Source organism: Frieseomelitta varia, unplaced genomic scaffold (assembly GCF_011392965.1).
Source record: "Frieseomelitta varia isolate USP_RPSP 00005682 unplaced genomic scaffold, Fvar_1.2 scaffold_428, whole genome shotgun sequence".
Lineage (NCBI taxonomy): Eukaryota > Metazoa > Arthropoda > Insecta > Hymenoptera > Apidae > Frieseomelitta > Frieseomelitta varia.
Window position 1 is genome coordinate 759,518 of NW_025110177.1, and position 26,179 is coordinate 785,696.

Genomic DNA, 26,179 nt, shown 5'->3' on the forward strand with positions numbered 1-26,179 from the left:
TTTCTTTATCGCTGTAATTGTGTAGATATTTAGTATGCAGGTTAAAAGGGTTCATAGGGTTATTGGGTTAAGATTGAAAACTATCTGCATTGATTTTATTTTCAATTTCTGTCCAATTCTAGAATGAGTCTTCTCTACTGCCGAATTTATGTATGATTCAATGGTGAAACAATATGTGAATATATGCTGAAAAGTAAAAAAATCATCGGAAAGCATTGAAAGTAGCTTTCGTTTACATTTAATTAGCCGAGAAATGTTATGTTTCTGGGAACTTGAAAATTGAAAAACTCCACAACGCGCATAAATAAATTAACAATAAAAAAAACAATTACGCTTTTGCAGTGAAACAATATGTGTAACTTAGTTGTACATACGTAATTATCGTTGAAGCGATGCTACGGCGATGTAAATTGTAGTTCGCCTGTAAGTGGAGCATCCAAACAATTAAATGGTAATTAAGCAAAGAGAAGAAGAAAGGGTATATAGCTCTTCAGATTATATTAATAAGTTGCATCGTGTATACGAAGCGCCAGATCCCACGTTGTTCAACAACCTCGCTCGTAGTAAACAAGTCTATCCTGGAGCTGATGCTCTGTACACGCTGTGCTGTCAGTTTCAACGTCGACGTAATGGATGAAAAAATAAATCGTGCTTTTAGATCTACATGCAGATAGATCCAGTTTTAGATAGACGAAAATGAAAGTCTTCGTATAGCATTTAACGAGCTTCAGGAAAATAATGAATTCTGATTTAGACTACAGAGACTCTATTTGTTGAAGTTCAAGCTCAATTCTTATTTCAACTATATTTATTATATAAAAGTAACATTTACAAAGCATTACGACTAATCATTTAGCATTGATTATTTTAAAACTCGTAAATCTCGTAAGCTCACAAATCGAAGACAATGTCTTTCTGAAAATTTAAAGAATTCTCCCCAAAAAAAAACGGAGAAATATTCTCAAAAATCAAAGAATCTCGAAAGCAAAAATGATCAAAAAAATTCATTTTTGCAACGCGACTGGAAAATCATCGAAGATTTCAAATCAACGACAATATCTTTCTAGAACTTTGGTCTTTCAAAAATTTTTAAATGAAATCTGAAATGAAAGGATTTTTCTTCAATTAAAATTGTTTTAAATTAAAACTTATTCAGTTTAATAATTCTCCCAATCAAATATTAATTTAAATTTTATATTAAATGGAGAGATAAATTAATATAAAATTCTATAGGGTCTTATTGTTATCTTATCGTCCCACAAAACAAATTGTAACATTTTCATTGAAATTTCAAATTCATAATTTATATGTGAGACAGTGTATATTACATCGATCCTTTCATTCCAGGCTTCATTTAAAAAAAAACGGAGAACGAAAGCGAAAAATCTCGAGAAAATAGTAATTCTCAAACAGTTCATCTCAAAAAATCCGAACGATTTCCACGAACTTTGTCACGCGAAATGAAAGTGGCGAGTTAACAACGTCCAGCACTCGAAAACTCGTTAAGGAGGTGGAACGAATGGTGGCAGAGGTTATTGTCCGTCGAATTAAGGTGAATAAAGGGAGAGGGGAACGAAGGGCGAAGCTAGCGAGGGCAAGCGATATCGCGAAGACGCACGTGAACTCGCTGGTCCCACGTGGTTCAGCGAGCGTGACCACGTGGCGGGCAATAGTACAGCGAGAAGTGGCCGCGAAGATAGAAACGATGTCGGCTGAATGGGATCGCGAAGACACCGGGGGGGACGAAAGGCGAAGAAGGAGGGTATAGGTTAAACCGGAAGCCGTCACCGGAACAGCTTCTACATCGTAGGTTCACATGGCCGACGTTCACTGCGTCGGAGGTCACGTTAATTTTCCCTGTGTGTCGGTGCAGGTGCTCGCCCTCTGACGAAAAAGGAAGCGTTCTCGCACCGATATATCTCGCCACTGTTCTCCGTGTTTCTTTAACGATCGATAATCAGTCACGTGGACATCGGACCAAATTTAAATTGACACTTTTTTACAGCGGACATGTACGCTTGATTTGGTCAAACACACACTACGAGTCATTATAATTTAATTGATAATTAATGTAAATAGATTCGTACAATTATGTTTCTGTTCCAAGCAGAAATATATTAATATTATACATTATTATTCAATTATATTATATATTATAATATTATTATATTATATATTACAATATTATTATATTGTTATATATTATTAGTATTAATTTTGACAAGGATGTCCGTATATTTTAAGGACTTGTGACAAAATCTGAAGCCTGAAGTCAGGTTCGATTATCGTAGTGTTAAAGTAAATAGATTCGTGCAATTATGTTTCTGTTCCAAGCAGAAATAAATTAATATTGTAGGATATGTGGTGAAAATATAACACAAACTTCCGTGTGAAAAGAAACTAATGTCTTTATTTAATGAATTATTAACAATCAAGTAGTATATGCGATACAAAAATGATGTAGTCACGCGGCAAGGACTGGCAAAAAACTAAATTTTCTGTTCGGCATGGTCCTGTCCGTAACTGTAGAGAATAGTGAGCAGAGGATAGAAAACAGATGTTAACTTTGCCCCTCATAAAGCCATTTTCCAGCCTTACTGCTGGATGGTCGAGTCGTTGTATTCCAACAAATATTATATATTATTATTCAATTATATTATAATATTATAATTTATAATATTATTATATTATATATTATAATATTGTTATATATTATTAATATTATATATTATATATTATTAATATTATATATTATATTAATATTAATTTTGACAAGAATAGTCCGTATATTTTAAGGACTTGTGACGAAATCTAAAGTCTGAAATCAGGTTCGATTATCGTAGTATTAAAAGTAATAAAATTATTACACAATTATTTATGAAACTTCTATAGTAATAATTCTAATATTTTCTTAGAGACTATTACTATCATTTCAGAAATTAAACAAACGAAAAAATGTAATTGTTCTCTGATCAATTTCATGTCTCAATTTCAACGGATTGCGGATTTTTTATGGATTTATAGGTAATTCTGAAGTGCAGAGTTGCATAAAATGCAAAGATATGTAGAGCATATAAGTACAAGTGTATATAAAGTACAAGTTATATTTGAATTTTTGAGACAGATCTTACTGATCATAGATGGAATGACGCTTCGAAGTGTTTAGAAAGACCTTGAATTCCTCTTCTCGAAGACGAATGTTGCGCGACCAATTGAGCGTTATGCTTCAAGAGCGATACTTTCTGTTTTCCTCGGCTCTGCCTGAAGCAGACACAAAGGATTTCCGATCGCACCTAGTCCTGTCGATTTACGGCTTTGTCCTTTCCGATCGTTGAGCATGCACCACCCCGTGAGAATACACCCCTTTAGGAATCGAAGATTCCGCAATTAATGGCCCATGGAAAACGATACGCTGCGAATTAATTCGGATGTATGTATTTCGTCGGAAAGTGTCATGGTCGAACGTTTTCCCTTTGAAGCGTGACATTCTTTGAACTATTGTTATAATAATAGTAATGTAATTTACTAAACTACCAACGAATTACTAAATAATTTACTAAATTTGCTAAATTAAAATAAAATAAATTAAACTGAAATAATTTACTAAATGTAACTAACTATATAATAGTTATAAATTACTGAAGGTTTCTGAATGCTTCTGATACGCATTGAAGGAATCATGACGGAATTCTAAATTATAGGTTTGGACAATGCTACTTTGATTTCAAGTTTTCCCGTTACTCCGAAGAGTACTTTGAAAAATTTTATTTCTGAATATAAAAATACAACTTCTAAATTATAGGTTTGGACAATGTTACGTTGAGTTCAAGTTTTCCCGTCACTCTGAATAATTTCACGTGAAATATTACAATTATCGAAAGCATCGAAACTACATTTGAAATAGCGTCAATGGAATTGGCAATCGATGTCCACTTGTTACGAATTGCTAGTTCAAACGAAAGTTTCCTATGAAACGAACGAATGAATGAACGATGAAGGAAATCGTATGAAAGAATCTTGCGGAAGAGCGTGATTTGTATAAACGTTTTCGATGGAGTCTCGCGACAGGTGTTGAAACGAGAAGTTTTGTAATCGTCGCTGGAGGGTACGCTCGATTCGATCCCGTAAAGAGATTTCGCTCATTCATATGTACTTTTACAATCCAGTGACCGATTTTCAATGAAATGTGGTTAAGCAACTCCTTATTTCCAATTCGCCGGGTGAAAAACAAAGGAAACATAAATTAGAATGTGCCGATCGGTATCGATTTCTGTGTGAGACCATTAACCAAATCTCGTTAAGGAATCTAATTGTAAAATAGTTGAAGCTGGAAAAGATTCGGGATAATTGTCTTCTATAGCTAAATTCCAAAAGGACGCAACTTATTTAAATTAATTTACGTAATGAAGTTTTAATTTGTAGATAAATAAATAAATATATATATATATTATTTACTTGACGAAATGTATATTTATATAAATTTATAGTACAAATATTTTTATGATACATATATATTTATAAATACAAATCTTCATATATAAATTTATAAATACAAAATTTTATATTACTTTATATATTTCCTTTATTATGTGTATACATTTATTTGTCCACAAATTAGGACTTTATGAACAAGTACGAAAATCATTTCTATTTATTATTATTATGTAAATAAGATCATTTCCCAGAATTGAAGTGTTAATAATTCGTCTAATAGTAAATAAAAATATTTGTACGAAAAATGATTTGTTATTACGTAGCAAACGCATCTAGATACGAATGACATAGCTATGCTAATATATATAATAAGTAATAAAAATTCAGTCAGGAAAAAAAAAACGTCTCAAACTATTGCCATTTCATTTCAAACAGTCCAACGAATCGTACCGATTGCGTAGCATCCTGATATATCTCTCAACGAGGAAGCGTTGATGCTTGTAACGTAAGCTCGCGACAGCAAACGCGCCTGTAGCCATGCAAACTGCGTGCACGTGCGCGCGGCGGTGAATTTTTCAGGCGCCTTGCCTTTCACCGCGCCGGTTGAATAACCATTCCCGGCTTCGACAGTAGTACTATTCCGTAGTATACTATTACATTCACAAACAGAAATGTCAGTAGCGGACACCGCTGTCTCGATAAAATTTACAACGCTGAGCTCTCTCTCGCGTCGCAGAACAGCAGCAGACGGTATAACTTCGGCCAGAAGTAAATAACGCACGGGACTGGTAATTTCTGCTGCTTTCTCACTATCAGTCGCGGCGAAGTATTAAAATCTACAACGAGGGATAAGACGACGAGCTCGTACGTTGCTAAACGCACGTTAGGGAACAAAAGTGACGTAACGTCTGTTGGAATAAATAATGCATGAGCATCGTAATTCGTACTTTTCTCACCGCATCAGTCGCAGCTACGTGTTATTACAAGGCGTCTTGCAATTACTGTTTCCTTCCATTATTGTTCAGTGGAAAAAAGCAACGAAAGGATTGAATTTCTGGTCGAAAACCGGCACGACAGAGAGCGAGAGAAAGAGATAGAAGAAAGAAGAGATCTTCCATCAGCGAAGATATTCTTCTATTGTGGATGCTCGACGCGATCTAGCCGCGATAGAATAATGAACGGAGAATGCCGATGCTGATTTACGCCTACGCACGCACGAATCCGTACCACGCGCCCGTAAATAATACTCGGCGATCGTAAATCACTCTGACAAACGAGCGATTGTATTTTTCCATGGCCGCTTAATATCCCTTTGTTTTTGTGCCCCTTTGTTTTGTACAACTCCGCCGTAAGTTCCAAATAAGTTCTTTCGTCGTGGACCTCTTTTGTCTGTCCATGGGTGAAATGAAACTTTAAGTTAAATTAGGTTCGTTATTGACGGTTGATACTTGGACCAGGAAAGAATGATTTTTTGAAGGAGAATAGATTTATTTTGTACGTTCTTTATTAACGTTAAGTAAATAATTTCTGTAAGAAACGAGACGAGATCGTCAATTCTTTCCTTCGTGAAACGTTCAAGAAAGCGTTAACTTGAAACTTTTTTTTATTTGAGACTCTTGCTGGAATAACGGGTGATCTGTTTTTAAAAGAATAACATTATCGTTCTTCTGCACTGATGGTGTCAGATGATACACCCTAATATTTCCAGTACCTAAACCAACTCGTCACAGATACTATGGAACACGCTTCTCCCTCTCCGACTCGAATCAGACTGAGTTAAATTTTCACTCTTGTTCGCCACGTGAAAGTACCAACTCGTGGCTCGCCACGTACCATAATCGACGAAGAGCGAAGTTACGAGTAGATCGGGGTATATCGAAGTCAAGGTTTCAGCCCAGTCACTCGACTCGTACACAGCTTCGACGTTGTTCGAAAGCGATCGCGAGCGTGGCTGCCAGCTGTGAGTAGTACTACGATCACGTAAACCGTGATCCAAGATGGCATCGCCATCGTGTCGGGTCAATATCCTGGCTAGTTAGAGAACGGCGTCGTCGATCCTGTGGCCAAGTCTCGGGGAAACACCGCGCGAAGGCGCCACTGGCTGCCTTTTTAATAGGAACTGGTTTCAGCCGCCGCGACCATGGACCGCACGCTTGCGTTTCGCTTAACCTCGGCTCCAACCGTCGTCGGAGGAACAAAGGGCCCCACGGCTGCTACTGGTTACCACCGTTCACGGGAGCTGCTCGATTTTCTTCAACGTCGCTATTTCGATGGAGGATTTTAGATGAGATAGAGAAGGGAAGACGGGAAGTGGAATCAGCTGACTGAGGCCATGTAGGGGGATTTAAAAATTTGAAGGTTGTCTATAAATCTGTAGACAGACTGCGGGTCTTTGACATTGGCAACGAAGCCGACACCGCGTTAATTTCGCGAGCGATTTGAGAAATGTTAAATATCCCTGATGGAACGTAGTCTTGGTAGGAGAATACCTTATAAAGTATACAGTAATTTCGCTGAAAGAAATAGATACAGTTATAACATACTACGAAAAAAATCCCACTAATCTTAATTTAAGCGTAATAAACGGTCCAACGAAATTACCCAAAAAGTATTGAACAGCAGAGGAACACGCGAACGGGCAAACACGGTCGACGAACTTCATAGCTCGTACGCTTTTCACGATTGGTTGCTTCCGAAGGAGCCTCATCTTTCTCGGAGGAACCTCGAGGGAACGCTTCCGTATCACGCGGTTCGCGCGTTATCTGCCGTTTGTTTTTGCCATGCAACGTAACAATTCAACGCTCCTCGGTACTCGCGCCAAGGCTCGCCGTAGGGATCGTAGGCGTTCGAGAATATACGTTCCGAGAATAGGGATGTTTGCGATGGGGGATCGATCCTCGTGGCCAGGCTCTAATATGGCGGCACCGAGCGTCGCTTCCCGCCATAATTCGCCGCATTGAAATCACCGGTGTTACCTACGCAGAAGTCGCAGCATCCACCGGCCAATGAGAACGGTTCCCGCGCTCGTCGCTCTCGCCCTTGAACGCCGCGTTCGTATTTCTTTTTGCCTTTTTTTTTTTTCTTTTTCTATTTCTCCAGCAAATGCCGAAGCAAATGCCAACCGAGTTGTTGTCGCGCGTCGGTGTGAGATCATTCCGACTTATTTTCGCTACTGACGTACGCGAAGCCATGATAAATAACAAAATAAGATATTTCCATCGTTGTGAAAATGAGCTGGATAAGGATTAAAGTTTTTCCACGTTCGATTGATTTGATCTTTGATATTTTTATGGTTTTGGTATGTTCTTTCGAACAACGATGGTTTCGGAACAGCTAAGCATGTTGTTTAAGCGTTAGAAGGAAGAATAATGTTTTTGTCGTGAGAAAAAAAGTTAAATTTAAATGGCGTACCTAGCGGAGACAAAGGTTTCTCAATACGGATGACAAAGAGCTTTTGTTGTCTGCAAAAGCATCTCGCGGCGTAATCCTGTTTCGTTACTCGCTTCGTTTCAAAGGATAAACTTCCCACATGTTGCTTCCGACCTACGCAAATTTGAAATTAAAGTATCGGTAGCTTGAAAACTCAACCTAATTTAAAATGTAAATTTATCAAAGTCGGCCTCTTGCACTTTTATTCCTCTGATACAAGTATCTGTATATACATTCCCTTTTAAAGAAATCATCCTTTGCCATATTTCTGGCTCCAATTTATTTTATGAGAAAACCCAAGAATCAACCAAGTGTAACCTTGTGCAAACAAATTAAATAAATATTGCCGATCCGTTCTTACGTTGCATTCAAGCGGAAACTTATTTCGAATTTTCTTCGTTATAGTTCCTCGACGAAAAGTTTCTGAACACATATATTCGCTCAAAGAGAATTTACTGACAAACTCACGCTATATACGTATCTTTGTATTTATCAAAAGAACCCGCCCTCGAGTCACAATCTGCGATACTACGTGGCACATTTATCGATTGCTGGCTTCTCAGTTCATATCAACACCAACCGCGTCATAAACATAGAAGCACGCGGTCCAAACCATTCGGCTCGTACGCAGCACACTTTTACTCCAGTTTGTATCGTAAAACCGGTTTTCTCTCTCGTAACAGACCACGCTAGCCTCCTTTACCAGTGGATACACACCGTTCCTCTTCTGGCGAGCAGCGTGGTGGTCACCCGTGCTCCTTGGAGAACCGGTTTTTCAGCCCTCTCGGTCTTCCTTCAACGGATCCCCTCTCTCCATCGCCGTCTCCCCGATTTTTCTCCGGGTTCCATGGCCTCCTGCCGGCTACGAAAACAACGCGCCAACGGGTTTTCTCGGATCCAATCACCGGCAACCTCACTTCTTCGAGACGCGTCATCCTTACGTTTACTCTCCTCACCAAGGATCCCCCTGCTTCTCTATTTATTCGCGATGGCACGCTATCTTTGGAGTTTAGCTGCCAATGTTTATGCAATTTTATATTTCTTTTCTTCTTTTTTTTTTTTTCCTTGGAACGTGACTAGAGGAAACTGATTATATAAACTCAACAGTAATAGAATCTTAACAGTAATAGAATCTTAATATCGTATGTAACAAGTGCGTTATTTTGGGTATTTTGTAGATATTATGTGTATTTCTTCTTCATAAATTTTTCTGATATTAAAACTACCAAATTATACGAATATCTGAATTTTCTAAATTGTTTTAAATTGGAGTTTAACTACGAATGTTTATGCAATTTTATATTTCTTTTTTTTTGAAACATGACTAGAGGAAACTTAATAATAATGAAATCTTAATAGTGAATATTGTATGTAACGAGTGCGTTATTTTGGGTATTTTATTATGTGAATTTCTTCTTCATAAATTTTTCTGATATTAAAACTACCAAATTATACGAATATCTGAATTTTCTAAATTGTTTTAAATTGGAGTTTAACTACGAATGTTTATGCAATTTTATATTTCTTTTTTTTTGAAACATGACTAGAGGAAACTTAATAATAATGAAATCTTAATAGTGAATATTGTATGTAACGAGTGCGTTATTTTGGGTATTTTATTATGTGAATTTCTTCTTCATAAATTTTTCTGATATTAAAACTACCAAATTATACGAATATCTGAATTTTCTAAATTGTTTTAAATTGGAGTTTAACTGCGAATGTTTATCCAATTTTATATTTCTTTTTTTTTGAAATATGACTAAAGGAAACTTAACAATAATAGAATTTTAAAAATGAATATTGTATGTAATGAGTGCGTTATTTTGGGTATTTTATAGATATTATGTATATTTCTTCTTCATAAATTTTTCTGATATTAAAACTACCAAATTATAGATATTATGTGTATTTCTTCTTCATAAATTTTTCTGATATTAAAACTACCAAATTATACGAATATCTGAATTTTTTAAATTGTTTTAAATTGGAGTTTAACTGCGAATGTTTATGCAATTTTATATTTCTTTTTTTTTGAAACATGACTAGAGGAAATTTAACAATAATAGAATCTTAATAGTGAATATCGTACGTAACAAGTGCGTTATTTTGAGTATTTTGTAGATATTATGTGAATTTCTTCTTCATAAATTTTTCTGATATTAAAACTACCAAGTTATACGAATATCTGAATTTTTTAAATTGGTTTAAATTGGAGTTTAACTACGAATGTTTATGCAATTTTATATTTCTTTTTTTTTTAAACATGACTAGAAGAAATTTAACAATAATAGAATCTTAATAGTGAATGTCATATGTAACGAGTGCGTTATTTTGGATTTTTTATAGATATTGTGTGAATTTTTTGTGATATTAAAACTACCAAATTATACGAATATCTGAATTCTTTAAATTAACTGAAGGCCGTGAACCAGTTGCAAGAGGTGGAATGAAAGATTTGATTTAAATTAGTCGATGTCATATCTGAGAATGTCAAGCATATAATCTTATGCATGACTACCACTTTGAAGTCAACCAATTAAGACATATTTCTTTCTCGTCCATTCTTTGTTCCTTTTCGCAAGTGTCCTGCTTAAAGGATCGGTGATTGAAACACTGTGAGTATAGCGTTTGTAGAAACCTGTTTCTCCCGATCATAGTTGGAATTACAAGTAACGATGGAATCCAGTTTAACGCATACTCGAACGTATCTCTTTAATCAGCGTGTCTCTATCATTTCACTGTTATGTAGAACTTGCTTTGGAATATCTAAACGATCGATCTCGTTTCTCACTTTTAATTCGCAGGAAACTGCGGAATGCAATTTTCATTCAAGAGTGAAATTCTAGTGCAAATATTTTTGTCCACTCCGAAAGGGTTAATTTTGCATTTTAAATTATGCTTAAAGGTGAATTGCATTTACATTTAAGCCATACCTCGTTAACCACTTGCGCTGGCAACTGATTGCGGACCATAACGAGTGACCAAACCGTATATACAATAATTCGCCGCTACATCGTCGCTATATCGCTGGATAGAAATTATTGAGAAGTAGTGAACTTATTATTTGCTTTCCCTATTTTGTTTTTACTTTAAATATACTTAAAACTGAGAGAAATATTACGATTTCGGAATAAAAAAATTCTCGACGCGCGTGGCACGTCATTCCGGCGCAAGAGGTTAAAGACTAGAATTTAAAGACTCTCGACTAATTTAGGAAAGAAAAGAAACTCTTCCACTTTTTTTATCTGATTGAACGTATTTCTTTCCCGAAGGAATAGTTTTAAATCTCCCTCTCTGTTACGAAAATCAAATTTATACGTAAGCTTTCTCGTTTCCTTCAGTTCCGCTTTCCAGGCTAGCATGTGCATATATATAGCCTTTCCAATCTTGCTGTTTCACGCTTTTAAAAACTTCTCTGACTTCTGCAACGTCTGCTGCCTCGTCGAAACGATTAACTTCTCCGAGTTGGACTTCTCTTGCAGTTCGATCATCCTCGAGAGCATCGATTTCTCTTCGAGTGCTCATGCATCGTGCTCGACGCTAGCTCGAGAGATATTCTCAATTTCATCTCCTCTGATCGGAACACACGTTCACTAAGCATTCCGTGCAAACAGCGCGGCAGAGAGTTGCAAAATCGCTCCTCATTTGCGCAAGTTCCGCTACTTCGCGCCACTACACGCGCTCGGACGGAACTGTTCCTCGCGCGTACGAATCGATTGTTGCACGCTGCATGAGCATACAGACGCGCAATTTATTTTTTAATGCGATCGTTGCACACTTGAATTCGGTTTGTTTCAAAGTCATTTACACGTGCAAGCTATAATAAATTGTTATACACGCTTAATGGCGTTGTTTCTATGAAATTTGAATTTGGCGGGCTAGTATCGTCAGTTAAATTTCCTCGCGTTATTAACGCTCGAAGCGGAGATTTGATATCTGAAAGATATTATTTAATTTTGGTTTTGATCGTTAGAAATCATATTTAATGGTTATTGAAAAAATTTTTGTTGTCATTAAAGTTCGTGAGATTTTTTTTATACAGGGTTCGCTTATGATTTTCGAGAATAATATGATCGGAAAATGATGATGCGATACTTCTTTGAATGAAATTAGAGAATAGGAAGCCGGAGATACCGTTTAGAGGATTCTTAGATTTCTTTGCATGAATCATCGAATGATGACTCTTCGGGAAACAGTTATTCCTCAAGTTGTAAATATCTGGGACGACGTGACGATAAAAGTATGTCATCTTGGACATCTGCATGTTTCGTTTGTAGTCTTTTCGATTTATTACTTGTTTTTTTTTTTTTTTTTCTTCTAATTGTGCAATGAAACATTTGATAATTGGTGAACAATAAAAAAGTAAACGTTGAAAATATCTTTCTGGGAACAAAGGTGATTAATCTATTCGATTCGAGAAATCAAAAAGAAAATTCTGTGACATAATATTAACGTATATTATATCACACGATCGTTCCATTGAATTAAAAAAATCGTTTTATTAAAGCGAATAAAAATTCGGTGGAACAAGGGCATCAAATTAAAATTTGATACGGTTCTCATTATTTTCCATTTGAATTTTCCCACTGACAATACAATCTTACTAACAACAAAGTTCAATCGAACAAACAAACTGTCAGAATTACAACAAACGTGAAAAAATTGATCAATACTCTATTTTATATCCGAATTCTAAACTCAATATTGAACTTGGAATTCAGACGAAGCTTCGTCAGCAGCGCATGAACGCGTTCGTCACAGTCGAGCAAGCGATTAACCTACGCGATTAACCCTACATACAGTATACAGTACGCAAGAAGAGGTAACAAATGCTATTTACTCCGTTTACTACGGAGAACGTCGGGTTCGTTCCACGATATTTCAATGTCCCACCGCGGTAATCTCGGAGTTGACGCTTTTCGTGGACCAGCAGCAGCCGCGGCAGCATCTTCTTGGGTGAAACCTGTTTCTGCCTTTCTGGCTTCCTCTCTCTTTCCTCCGCGAATGATCGGTGTTGGTGTGTTCTTCCTTTTGCTGGGGCGAGCTGGCGCACGTGCGACCAGCACCTCGATCAGCCGTGAGTTAGAAGCATCCAACAGAAGGGCAAGAAAGCGAAAGACGTGGCTGCCGCTGGTCGATCTCTGTTCGAGATGGAAAGCATTCGAGTTCACTGTTGAAACCTGTTTCGATTCCCTGCAACAGGGAGAATGTTAGGCGGATGAAATTTAGAAAGTTTCAGAACGATTCAGTTTTTCCATCTTCGAAATGAACTTGTTGCTCACTTGCATAATCATCGAGATCGAAACGACCGAGTTTTGGAAATCGAGGATTTCGAGATGCTTCGTGATATTTTCTAGTTACTCGTGCTGTTTGAAATATTCTTGTAATGTTCAGTAATGTCATCTCGCTTGACAGTCAACTGATGAAACAGTTCTGAATATTTTTAAATATAATAAATTAAATATAATATTATTACAATATTATAATATTAATATTAATATTATAATATTGTAATAATGTTATATATATTATTTTATATATAATTAAAAAATATTAATATAATATTATAAAAATACTTTATTTTTTATAAAATATATATTAATATAATAATATAATATAATATTATTATAATATTGTAATATTATTCTGAATATTCTTAAATATAATAAATTAAATATAATTTTAAGAATATAAATTATAATTAATAATATATAAAATTATAAAAAATTATTATTATTATATATATATATAAGCAATAATACAAAATTATAATATAAATATAATATAAAAATTATTATAAAATGTAATATATATTATATATAATATATATTATATATAATATATATTATATATAATATAGCTTCTCCATTTCTTCAATTATCTTCGCAAAAAAAAAAAAAAATACAAAGTTGCACGAACAAATCCACAGTCTGCCAATAACACACCGACGACACCGATTTCATGGAAAAATCGTTTAAAAGGAATGGCCACGGTATTTTTAATCGCGTGCCAGACAGACGGATCCGCGGTAATAATTAATGATCGTTCCTCCTGCCCCCGGTGGCGAGTGGTATCGCGATATTGCGGCCAGTTTGAAATAAAATGACGCTTCGGGTTTGCTCTATTTATAGCGAATCTTATCCCCTCGAGAAAGACGATCATTTATCTCCGCGCTCCGTTTCTCCTCGTGTTCGCTCGTTGTTTTTTGCCAACGGTGAGCTGCGCACGTGCGAATCTGAGATGAACGGACGAGAAGATCGCGAAAAGTGCACGCGAGAGAGATCGCGTTGCCTCTTCGCGCGTTTGTTCGGTGAAAGGGCCGATCAGCGATTGCGCAACAGTGTTAATCCGCAATCGATTAATGCTAATCGCGTAGACCAGCCGGTTAACGAATATAAACGATTCGAGGACAAATAACGAAGGAAAATTGAACGTGCTTTTCCTCTTTCTGGTTTTAGCAAGTCGATAGAACTTTAAAAATTGTTTGAACACGTGCGTGTAGAGTGATTTATTTGCCAGGCTGCGAATATTATACGCAATGGAAATTCGTTTCATCCATCATAAGCGTCGCAACGTCTTTCAGGTATTTTAAATGCCTGTTTGAGCGTAATTTTTAAACACATTCGAGAATCCAAACAAATTTCATTAGCTATTTCAAGAGCCATTGCTCTTCAGGTTAACGACTAATTTTTTACTGAAATGAAATTGCACGACGACACAATTCAACGACAGAATATTTCGAATGGTCAGTTTTCTAAAATTCGATCGATCCACAGTTTCCCAGAATAACGTTGAAACGTCGATCGGTTCGAGGTTGCATTTCTTCGCGAAATCTTTCTCCACTGAATCTCCACTCGTTGGCAGCGGATTCAGGTGCAGCAGGTGCAGGCAGATGCAGCGATCGCTCTTCTCCGTGCGCGGCCCTCAGCTTGATACCGATGCACTCGGTTTACCATTTCCTCCTGCTGTTCGCCAACTCGTTGGAGCACGTGCGCCTGTTCGAGAAGTCGAAATGTCAGTGGCCTGCGTCGCTGCGCCTCTAATTCGTCGAATTGTCGATTGAATCTTCCGATCGAACGATTGGTCAATCCTCCGAGGCTCGTTCCTTGTTTGGCGAATTTTGCGAAACGCTAGATTTTGTATAATTGCTTTTTAAATTATACAAAGTGTAATTTTATAATTTTCTTTTTAAACGTTCGAATACTTTCGTGAGCCGTATTCTTGTATACAATACTTATTCCTGTAGGATAATAATACGCAGTTCGAAAGTCTATCGATTTCTATCACTTGACAATCTCAATCTCGGTATCGTGCGGATTTTTATGCAATTTTAGGATTTTTGTGACAAAGATTTATTTCACTTGTTAAGTATTACATTCGGATATTTTATACATTTTTATTAAAATTTTTAATATACTTAATAATTATAATATTTAATATACTTTATATATTCACATATTTCTTAATAATTATTTTCGGATATTTTATACATTTTTATTAAAATTTTTAATATACTTAATAATTATAATATTTAATATACTTTATATATTCACATATTTTTCTATATTTAATTTATATATTCATATATTTTTCTATATTTAATTTATATATTCACATATTTTTCTATATTTAATTTATATATTCACATATTTTTCTATATTAAAATAAAAAAATAGTTTTTTCTATATAAAAAAAAAAACTATTTTTTAGTTTTGGATATTTTATATATTTTCTATGATTCGTATATTCTGTGCACTTCTCGCAAATGCGTGGAAATCTACAGTCTGTTTATTACCAATCGAGTCGCTTCAACTGTCATAATTCAACCTCAGTCTGAGGTTACACGAGACATGCGACCAACAAGCTCATTGATGCGATAATTTCGATGAACACATCGGCGTTAGTTTGTCTTCGTTAAGGGGTGTCAGTGTGTACTCGATTCGCTGCCGGACTCGAGGTCAATCAGCCGTGTTGCAGGTGTTCTCGGGTCATCGAGGTGAGAATAAATGTCAACGTAAGAACACAAGAGCCACGCATTCCCGGTGCTCGTCGTCGAATCACGGTGAAAGGGACGTATGCAGCGTGTCCCGCTATAGTTGTACATACATTACAGCACTCGCTCGTGTTCCGCGATTCTGCCTTCTTACGTGCTTGTGGAATTAAATTGAAATGCAACATCTGTTTAAAAACAAAATGACCTCCCAGAAAAGTGTCTAGATGAATCTTATTAACACAACCATTTCAATAGTGTCCAATACTAAGATAAGAAAGAGAATAGACATATAGTGATTAAATGGAAATATTTGCTTATTATTATACTTTATTCAGTTGAAATAATTTAATTAATTTACTATTAAATCCTCTTTCAAATTAATATTAAAATTAATTATATAAAAATTAAATTTTTTATAATTCATTTGTTCTTAAATATACTACATTTTGATTTACAATATTATTTTATAATACTTTTGTCTATAATCAATTTTTATTTATAAATTTCAGTAACAGTACATGAATATAATTTAAGTACATCTTATCGTGGTTTATCAAATTAAATAACAAATTTCCCTAAAAAGATTAAAAGCAAGCCATTTTACTTTATTTTAATTACTTTATTAACACAACCATTTCAATAGTGTCCAATACTGAAAATAAAAAAGAGAATAAACACATAGTGATGAAATGAAAAGTATAATATTTGCTTATTATTATACTTTATTCAATTGAAATAATTTAATTAATTTATTATTAAATCCTCTTTCAAATTAAAATTAATTATCTAAAAATTAAATTTTTTATAATTCATTTATTCTTAAATATACTACATTTTGATTTACAATGTTATTTTATAACATTTTATAACATCTATAATTAATTTTTACAATACTTGAATATAATTTAAGTACATCTTCTCGTGGATTATCAAATTAAATAACAAATTTCCCTAAAAAGATTAAAAGATTCAATTTAATGATTCAACATTTGATTATAAAAATTTCCATAATAAAAATTGCAGTCCAAAAATAATCGAAAAAGGATCGTCGTAGACTTCTGATCCGAGAGTCGTTCTTTCTAATTTAAATAATTTATAAAATTTAAAGACACTTAAAAATTCCTCTTCCCCCCAAGAAAATTCAGCCTCGCATCGTCGATTCAGTTTCCTCAAGAAAAATTCATAAAAATCGTCGCTTTGTCGATCGTTTTGTAGAATTATCGCGCGAGAGTCTTCCTTCTTTGCTCTCACAGAGTATTCAAAAGCGACAGGTCTAGTTTCCATCGCGTCTCCAGTTGCTGTCAAACGTCTAGAAGCAACTGGACTCTTGGTTCCGGCTACGTGGATGTCGTTTCAAATGTAAATGCTGTTGGCGCGGGATGAAATCGAAGTGATCGCCAAAGAGTCACAGACCAGTGGATACGATGCCTAGGTGAATAGGGGATAGCGTCTCGATCTCGGCGAGCACCTGATGAGAGTTACGATCCCTGTCTCGAAACGTGTCTCGGAACGCTTCAGGTAGATTATACGACGACCCCTGCACCGATGCACCGACTCGAGAAACTGCTTACCTGCTCCCTTTTGTACCTGTGCTTCCCTTTTCCAACGCGTTACCGCCGTTGAATGCGACGAACGCTTCTGTAACACCTGCGTCCACTTGGAGGGAAAACTGGCAGGTTGAAGGTTGTGGAAAAATTTTTCTTCCTCGGCCATTTCACAGGGAACTTTCAGTCGTACGTTTTGATTGGAATAAAGCTGAGATAATATTCGTTGGAATTTGATTGATCGAGAATTTGTTGATTGGCCTGATGACATAGAGTGGTCACTGAAAGACTGATTGATATGAAACAAAAATAACTTATACAAACACGTGTTCTTTTAATTTCTTATTATTTTATTTGGAAATATAATTAATAGATTGTTTTCGGTCTTACGTGTGAATTTTTATGAATTAAAAAAATTTTTTTTTCTACGAATTCTTCAAACCTTTTAATTTTTCAGTGGTCATCCTATATTAGTTCAGTGCTAACATTGACTCAGAAGTAGACCTTCGAAAATGGTCCACGAATAGTTATTCGTAGAGTAAATTCCACCAATTTTTTTCCCCCTTCCTTCGAATTACAATTATAAAAAATCGTGCTTTTTCTCCATTAGCAAGACCAAAACATCATCCTTGACCTCGGTCACAACGTGAATAAATCCTTTCGAAGATGTAAGTGTTACTTTTCTACTCGAAATCCAACAAATTTTGGTTTTAATTTTAATTCCAATTGAAATCTGACTAGAGTGAAAATTTTAGTATGTGTGTATGTGTGTACCTTTAGAAGATTGTTTGAGAACTTAGGAAAAGAAGATTTCCAGAAATTCGAGAAATTTCTTCCTTACAGTTGCGAGCTTTTTTGACGGTTTTCAAGCAACCAGAGCGCCTGTCGAAAGTGTTAGTGAACAAGTTCGGAACTTTAGTAAATTCTGTAGCGGATGGTTCAGTTTCCTTCGAAGATCGGTGCTATCTCTGGTGGAAGTTGCCCGAGCATTGATTTTCGTTCGCTTCACACGTCGTTTTAGAATAATTCAAACGACACGAATGTTCTGAAAGCAAAATTCATCTGACCTGAAACTTTAATTATTTCAAAGGTTCAATCGTTAAAACACGATTGAAATAGAAACCTCTTCGTTTCTTAGTAGTTGAATTGATTTTTAAATCTATCTTACAGGACGTAAAATCGGTTTCTGCGAGATATTCTCATAAATTTGAAAATTCCCAATTCAAATTAAATGTCTTCTTGTTCCCCGATTTCTCGAATTAAATTTCACTATTTCGCTGTATGTAGATTCATATCGAATGAAAAGAGAAAAAAATTGTTTTCGGATTTTTGTCCTGTCAACCTTCCCCCAGTCATTCGCGCTTTCTACGTTTACGCGGGTGCGCGAGTGTTTCGTGAAAAATTCATTCAAACTGCCGTGCCAGATACAAATTCGTGCGCTGTCGTTACGACGAAAGTGAAACGCAAACGTCAGAAAAATGGATGGAGCCTCGATCGAAGAACACGCACTTACCACCTGCATTGTGTCCAAGGGGTGTTGCATGGCGACAGATGCGTCCATGAAACCCTGCAAGGGGTGCGCATATCGAGAGGCAGTTGAATTGCCGCCTGGAACGTGCGTGTCACGTATTTAACTGCAATATCGATGAAGAAGAAGGAAAAAAGAAACAGAGAGAAAAAAAAAAGGAAAAAGAAAAATACGCGAACGGCTGCCGTGTTTTTACGTAAAACAGACACCAAATGGCGAGGGACTCGGTATCTGGTTGCTTGAATGGCATTTTTCGGTGTCTTCACTGATTTCTCCCACTATGTTTTACGTGCAAAGATTCTGAAGTATTTAGCTACGAAATATCCTCTCCATAAATCTCTGGATTTTTTGAAAAATATGCTGGAAATTGTAATTATCTGTGATTTTCGCAGGAATTTTACGCAGGATTTTAAAGACTTTGACTTTGTAGCGACAGAATAAATTCTAATTGAGAATTCTACTTGCAATTCCGTGATTCTGCGAAAATTTTATGGTCTGTGCTATTTTGAAAACTTTTATTTTCAGTGACGAAATAAACTTTTCTAGAATTCTTCTTCTAGGATTATATAATTCTGTAATTTTGTGCTGTTTTAAAAACCAAAAATTATTCTATTTAGCCATTTAATTTTGAAGTGATAAAATGTTACATTAAAAAGGCTAATATATACTAACTATATTGTATTAATCAAATTTAAACTAATGTATAACTAATATAACTAATATATTTTAATTAATATATATAAACTTTAATTATATAACTAATATATTGTATTAATCAAATTTAATCTGAAATTATTATGTGATTTTATTCACGTTCACTACTTTTATATACACATTTCTACACCCCAGTTGAAATTTCATAATTACGTAATAAGTCGCATAACACGTCAAACGCGATAGAACGAACGCAGACGCAATTGATTAACATCAAGACGTCGAGGTGCGCAAATACTTGGCGATGTGCTCGCAAAGAATCTGGAGGAGTGTCGAGTAGCATAAGTAGGATAATGGGTTGCGCGTAAAGTTCGTAAGCGCACGGCTCTCGATGACTTTCTCAAGCGGACATTATTGTTCATCATCCACATTGTGGCTCGAGCGAATCTCGAACAATGGCTGTTGCATTTCTCGCCCACGTTGTTTTTCCGTGGAAAAAAAATTAACAGCTCCACGCAGACGCCTGTTTGTATTACAATACAGTGAACCGGAGGATCTCAGGATGTTTAAGTCTCGGATATCGTTCAAATGTTTTCGATTTCGAGTGAATCAAAGTCGTCTCACAGATCTGAATAACATCTTCAACTCAAAAATATTAAAAGACAAACGTTGGACGAGCTAGTTCATCGAGTGGAGCTTTTTCGACTAATTTTTGAAATTGCAAAATATGCTGGAGAAATTCTTAACGTTCTTACACTTTGTTACACATCACAAATAGGAAAACTAGATTCTTACAAATCGTAAAAAGTTGAAAATTTCTCTGTAGTGCTAAACACGTAAATGTAAAGTAATAATAGACATATTTTTTCGAGACACTTCTATTAGGGGTAGCCGTATGTTTTTTCTATCAAATTTAAGAAACATTACCATCTAATGACAATAGTTCAACTTATTGTAACATAATATTCCATTATCATTTAGTGTGCTTATTGTTAACTTTGAGTAAACTCTGTAAGAATGGATGAGCAAAGTGTATAAATTCCATATTAGACGTTTGATGCTTTATGAGTTTCGAGAGCATAACAATACCACAAATGCCATTAATGCTGTTTATTCTGACGTCTTGGATACCAGAGCATGTCAACGTTGATTCAAAAAATTTAAGAACGGTGATTCCAATCTTTTCGATGATGTAAAATCTGAAAGATCTGTTTGTTTTTACAAACTCAAAATCACCCTCATTTCACAAAAAGGAAATAGAATTATATCATAAATTAAAATCGGATTAACTTTTAAATAAAATAAAATTTTGTACAAAAAAATGACCAATTACCTACTGATACTTTACAATATTCGTAAAAGTTGAAACTGTGGTTATACTGACACACACGAAGAAAAAAAAACATATGGGAGGAAAAACAAAACATCGAAATGATGGTTCAATACTTGAGACAATTGTCCATTGGGTACTCAAAAGCGAGCGTAGGAGGTCTGCAGAGCGTCCGAGTAAAGAGAGGAGCGGCCAACACGACCGTGAGAGCACAGGCTTCTTTGTAATCGCTTTTCGTTTTACTCTGCCGAAAAAGAAAGTCTGCCATTGTGGTTGGGTCCCGGGGCTCTCGGCAAGTGGCGTCTGGAAATCCTCAAACAGCGCCAGACCTGCTGGAAAACTGGCGCTCTACGTGCTTAGGAATATCGTCTTCTAGTTCAAAAAAACCGTCCTCGGAACAAGCCGCTCGAAACGTACCGCTGCAATTCTTGCATTCTGACGTGCTCGAAACGCGCGCTTCGAGGCACGAAATTTCAGTTTAAAATAGAACTCGCGGGGAAAAGGAAACGCTGTTTTATTTAAATTTACTGAAATTATACTTCTACTTCCGTTGTCTCTGTCTCTCTCTTGTGAATCTATTCTAATTATAAGAAACTTGAACGTTTGACATCGTGGAATCGTTAAAAAAGAAATTTAATATGTAATATTACTCGATAATATTTTTTTTAGAACAGAGGATCTTCGAAGAAATTTGAAATCTAGGCTGGAAAGTATTGGAAAACAATTTGCACTCGATTTTATTATTTTTTTTTTCATTGGTAGGTTTTATTTAAATTTTCTAAAATTGTACTTCTACTTTCATTGTCTCTGTCTCTCTCTCTCTTGTGAATTTATTCTAATTATAAGAAACTTGAACGTTTGACATCTTGAAATCGCTAAAAAAGAAATTTAATATGTAATACTCGATAATATTTTTTTTAGAACAGAGGATCTTTGAAGAAATTTGAAATCTGGGCCGGAAAGTATTGGAAAACAATTTGCACTTGAGTTTATTATTTTTTTTTCATTGGTAGTAGGTTTTATTTAAATTTACTAAAATTGTACTTCTACTTTCGTTGTCTCTGTCTCTCTCTTGTGAATTTATTCTAATCATAAGAAACTGGAACGTTTGACATCGTGGAATCGCTAAAAAAGAAATTTAATATGTAATACTCGATAATATTTTTTTTAGAACAGAGGATCTTTGAAGAAATTTGAACTCTGGGCCAGAAAGTATTGGAAAACAATTTGCACTCGATTTTATTATTTTTTTTTTCATTGGTAGTAGGTTTTATTTAAATTTACTAAAATTGTACTTCTACTTTCGTTGTCTCTGTCTCTCTCTTGTGAATTTATTCTAATCATAAGAAACTGGAACGTTTGACATCGTGGAATCGCTAAAAAAGAAATTTAATATGTAATACTCGATAATATTTTTTTTAGAACAGAGGATCTTTGAAGAAATTTGAACTCTGGGCCAGAAAGTATTGGAAAACAATTTGCACTCGATTTTATTATTTTTTTTTTCATTGGTAGTAGGTTTTATTTAAATTTACTAAAATTGTACTTCTACTTTCGTTGTCTCTGTCTCTCTCTTGTGAATTTATTCTAATTATAAGAAACTTGAACGTTTGACATCGTGGAATCGCTAAAAAAGAAATTTGATATGTAATATTACTCGATAATATTCTTTTTAGAACAGAGGATCATTGAAGAAATTTGAAATCTGGGCTGGAAAGTATTGGAAAACAATTTGCACTTGAGTTTATTATTTTTTTTTCATTGGTAGTAGGTTTTATTTAAATTTACTAAAATTGTACTTCTACTTTCGTTGTCTCTGTCTCTCTCTTGTGAATTTATTCTAATCATAAGAAACTGGAACGTTTGACATCGTGGAATCGCTAAAAAAGAAATTTAATATGTAATACTCGATAATATTTTTTTTAGAACAGAGGATCTTTGAAGAAATTTGAACTCTGGGCCAGAAAGTATTGGAAAACAATTTGCACTCGATTTTATTATTTTTTTTTTCATTGGTAGTAGGTTTTATTTAAATTTACTAAAATTGTACTTCTACTTTCGTTGTCTCTGTCTCTCTCTTGTGAATTTATTCTAATTATAAGAAACTTGAACGTTTGACATCGTGGAATCGCTAAAAAAGAAATTTAATATGTAATACTCGATAATATTTTTTTTTAGAACGGAGGATCTTTGAAGAAATTAGAAATCTGGGCTGGAAAGTATTGGAAAACAATTTGCACTTGAGTTTATTATTTTTTTTTCATTGGTAGTAGGTATTTTTATTATTTTTCTGTTCACGCAAAGACATTTAGGAACAAGGTCCTCCATGCTAGATCCATTCACTTTGCCAAGTACGAAACAGCTCTGCTGCCAATTATCTCCAATTTCATATGTTACTTTGCAACGTTGTGGACCATTAAATGAAATTAGGGCAATTATAAAGAACTTTTCAGGGCGTTTATTTGATACCGCGTCTCGTAGCCTTCACTCGGTTACGCTTTTATCGAGGCTTTCACAGTACCTAAGGCAATGTATGACATATACATGGTTGATTTACATTTATCATAAAAACATACAAAAAAGCATCTCTCCATTCCGAAGCGAATTGATCTTCTTAAAATTCAAAATTCTTTCGAACCTTTTCCCACGTTGTCGTACGTCATTCTCGACAAATATTTTTCCATCTTTTTTCCTGAATCATTTCTCATAGATCGTCATAATTCGCCAGCTTTTACGTATCCCAATAAATCGCAGAAATATTCCGTTTCTCTTTTTCCATCTGGATAATCTTTCTGCGAGTCTAAACTTAGCGTTGTTTCGTCGAAGGCTGAAGTCGAAGCGCGTAGAAACGATCCAGAATCCGTGCACGGTCGCCATGCAAATCTCCAGACCGGTTGCGAGGGCGTCAGCTAAATCTGCTTCGTGTTTCCAGTTTGAAAGCAAAAACAGAAAAAAGAAAAGAACACGTTTGAAACCAAGTCGACTCTATTCTCTCGACTCTCCAGAACGCTTTATCCGAATTCAGAAGGTTTGAAATATCCGCGTATTTTTGTTCTTGAATTTCCTCCTTCTTCTAACGATTTCCCAATCGTTCTCTCGGGCTTCTTAAATGTCTTTTACCTTTACGAGACGTCATTTTTTTTTCTACCATCCGAGACACGTGCCGATATTTTACGCGCGAGAAGGTTTACGATTATTACGCGCGAATGGAATAAGCTCTGTTGCAAGAACGACTGAAGAGTGACTCGTAGAAGGAGCGATAATCTCTCGCGTTCTACGAGTCACATTCGGAAGAATTCACTTATCGATTCGCCATATGGATTTACGGACGATGTACCAAGAAAATGATGGGTATTTTTACCCACGTGTTCCAAACAAATGGAACCGTTTTGAAATACGTATGTAAGTTCACGTCTTTTGGACATTATAAACAGTGTTTTGTGAATGATATTTTTCTCTCTTTTTTTCTTTTTTTGCGGACATTGTGATGATGACTTGAAATTACTGTGTTTCACTTGCGGCTTTTTTTTTATGACAGATGTTAATTTGCCTCGTTTGTTTCGTGAAAACTTTTTACTGGAAACTTACGATAAATTTAATTTTAATAGTTGATAAATTGTAAGTATTGTTTTTTACAACAGAAGTCAATTTTCATTTCGTAGAATAGGAAAATGTAAAATATTGTCGTTGGTAAAATACGTCGTTGGTTTGCCTGAAAACCTGGTAAAAGAATATTAAATATTTTCGGAGTAAGTTTCCAAATAGTAGACTTTAAGTCACGTAATTACACGTTTCTAACGTAGAAGAAATTATACGCATGTATGTTTCTAAATACGCAGGAAATAAAACAATAATTTACACAGGGAAATTAAAATTAAAAATTCGAGACGCGTACGTCTACATCCAAGTCTACAAAACTGAAATACTTTATTAAGAAGATTTACACGTTCATATCTCGTGAAACGAAAATTGACAATGGCGCAAGACAAATCAAACATCGTCGACGACAAAAATTCCTTTCCAGGCAGTCTCGTTTCCAATTAATATCGACGCAGCGAACGCGCGTGTACGAACGATTAGAACGTTCATTCAGCAACTTAGCGTACACGAAAAACCCGGTGTATTGATAAAGTCGGCTCACGATTCACACGCCCACAATGGAACAACGAGTCCACCGGTGTGAATTGCCGCGGGACGCTAAACGTAAAAAATTGGACGCAGATACGCATCGACAGAGCCCTCGAGCGGTGAAAGAGGGAAAAAGAACGGAAGGGGGAAAGAGTTCCCAAAATTACTCATTCTCTCTCGAATCAAATTGCGTAACAATCTCGTAGCATCGTAGCGTAACGTAAAATGTTGTCGGTGTCGTGATGGGCCCACTCTTCTTCCACTCTCTCCCCCCTTCCTTTATCCTCTGTGTCACTACACGCTAGTAAATAAGGTACGTTCACCGGCGTCTTCGTCGCGTTCCCCTTTCCCCCACACCACCACCTCGTGGGCCTCTTCCGTGGCCCTGTTCCCCTGTGGCCACTTCCCCTTTCCGCTCGTTCGAAAACCCGGCTCTCCCTACCTAACCGCCCTTTTTCTCCCTCTCCTGCTCGCAACTGACCCCGGGCCTCTCACCCACGCTACACTTCACCGTAGTAAAAATGACTGCGCCGACTGTAGTAAACAGCAGGGACGCATCCGCTTGTTCACCTTTGTAAAGACTTTTCGTAGATGCTTCGTTCGAATTGTCCGGTGTTTGTGCACGTTGTGTAGGAAGTTTATCATCTTTGCTTTCAAAAATGGAAGAAAGACTTGTGTCCTCAGATATTCGCAAAATATTTACTAAAATATCTATTATCTACTAAAAGTCTGCTATCAATTATCGACTAAAATTTCGAACAATATAGCTTTATCTTAAAATATATATTCTTACAATATCGCCTTATCTTAAAATATATATCCTAACAATATACCTTCATCTTAATAAATACCTGAAGTTTTCAAATCCAATGATTCCTCGAGAAGCTTTCAAAAAATTCCAAATCTATCTCTCACCTGCCCAAAACCGTGAAACAACTATACAACGTGTTAAAAGCTACACCCAATAAACACCCAAGGCTCGAACAAGAATGCCGAGACACACACCAGTATGTTTTGCGTCCCTGGAGTCCCCGACTCCGTCCAGAAACTCCGCGCACTATAGCGCGCCCCGTCGATGCTATAGCTCGCGCGGCAGTGACTATAGTTTCGCGGCACGAACGCGGGCCCGGCGCGTT

The 26,179-nt window shown here is 35.7% G+C and overlaps 2 protein-coding genes and 1 long non-coding RNA gene across 6 annotated transcripts in view; 1 reads left to right on the forward strand and 2 right to left on the reverse strand.

Annotated features, from left to right (window-relative positions):
• The window catches only part of LOC122531946, a 125,966-nt gene that overhangs the window by 57,860 nt on the left and 41,927 nt on the right, over positions 1-26,179 (forward strand). The window lies entirely within an intron of this gene.
• On the reverse strand, positions 12,620-13,162 carry LOC122531951. The gene is made up of 2 exons (XM_043660304.1): positions 13,149-13,162; positions 12,620-13,046 (listed from the first exon to the last, which is right to left on the reverse strand). The coding sequence occupies exons 1-2, from the start codon at positions 13,158-13,160 to the stop codon at positions 12,699-12,701; spliced, it is 360 nt and encodes a 119-aa protein (XP_043516239.1). The 5' UTR covers positions 13,161-13,162; the 3' UTR covers positions 12,620-12,698.
• On the reverse strand, positions 23,079-26,108 carry LOC122531952. The gene is made up of 3 exons (XR_006307423.1): positions 25,895-26,108; positions 23,554-23,830; positions 23,079-23,436 (listed from the first exon to the last, which is right to left on the reverse strand). It is a non-coding gene; the product is annotated as an uncharacterized LOC122531952 (long non-coding RNA).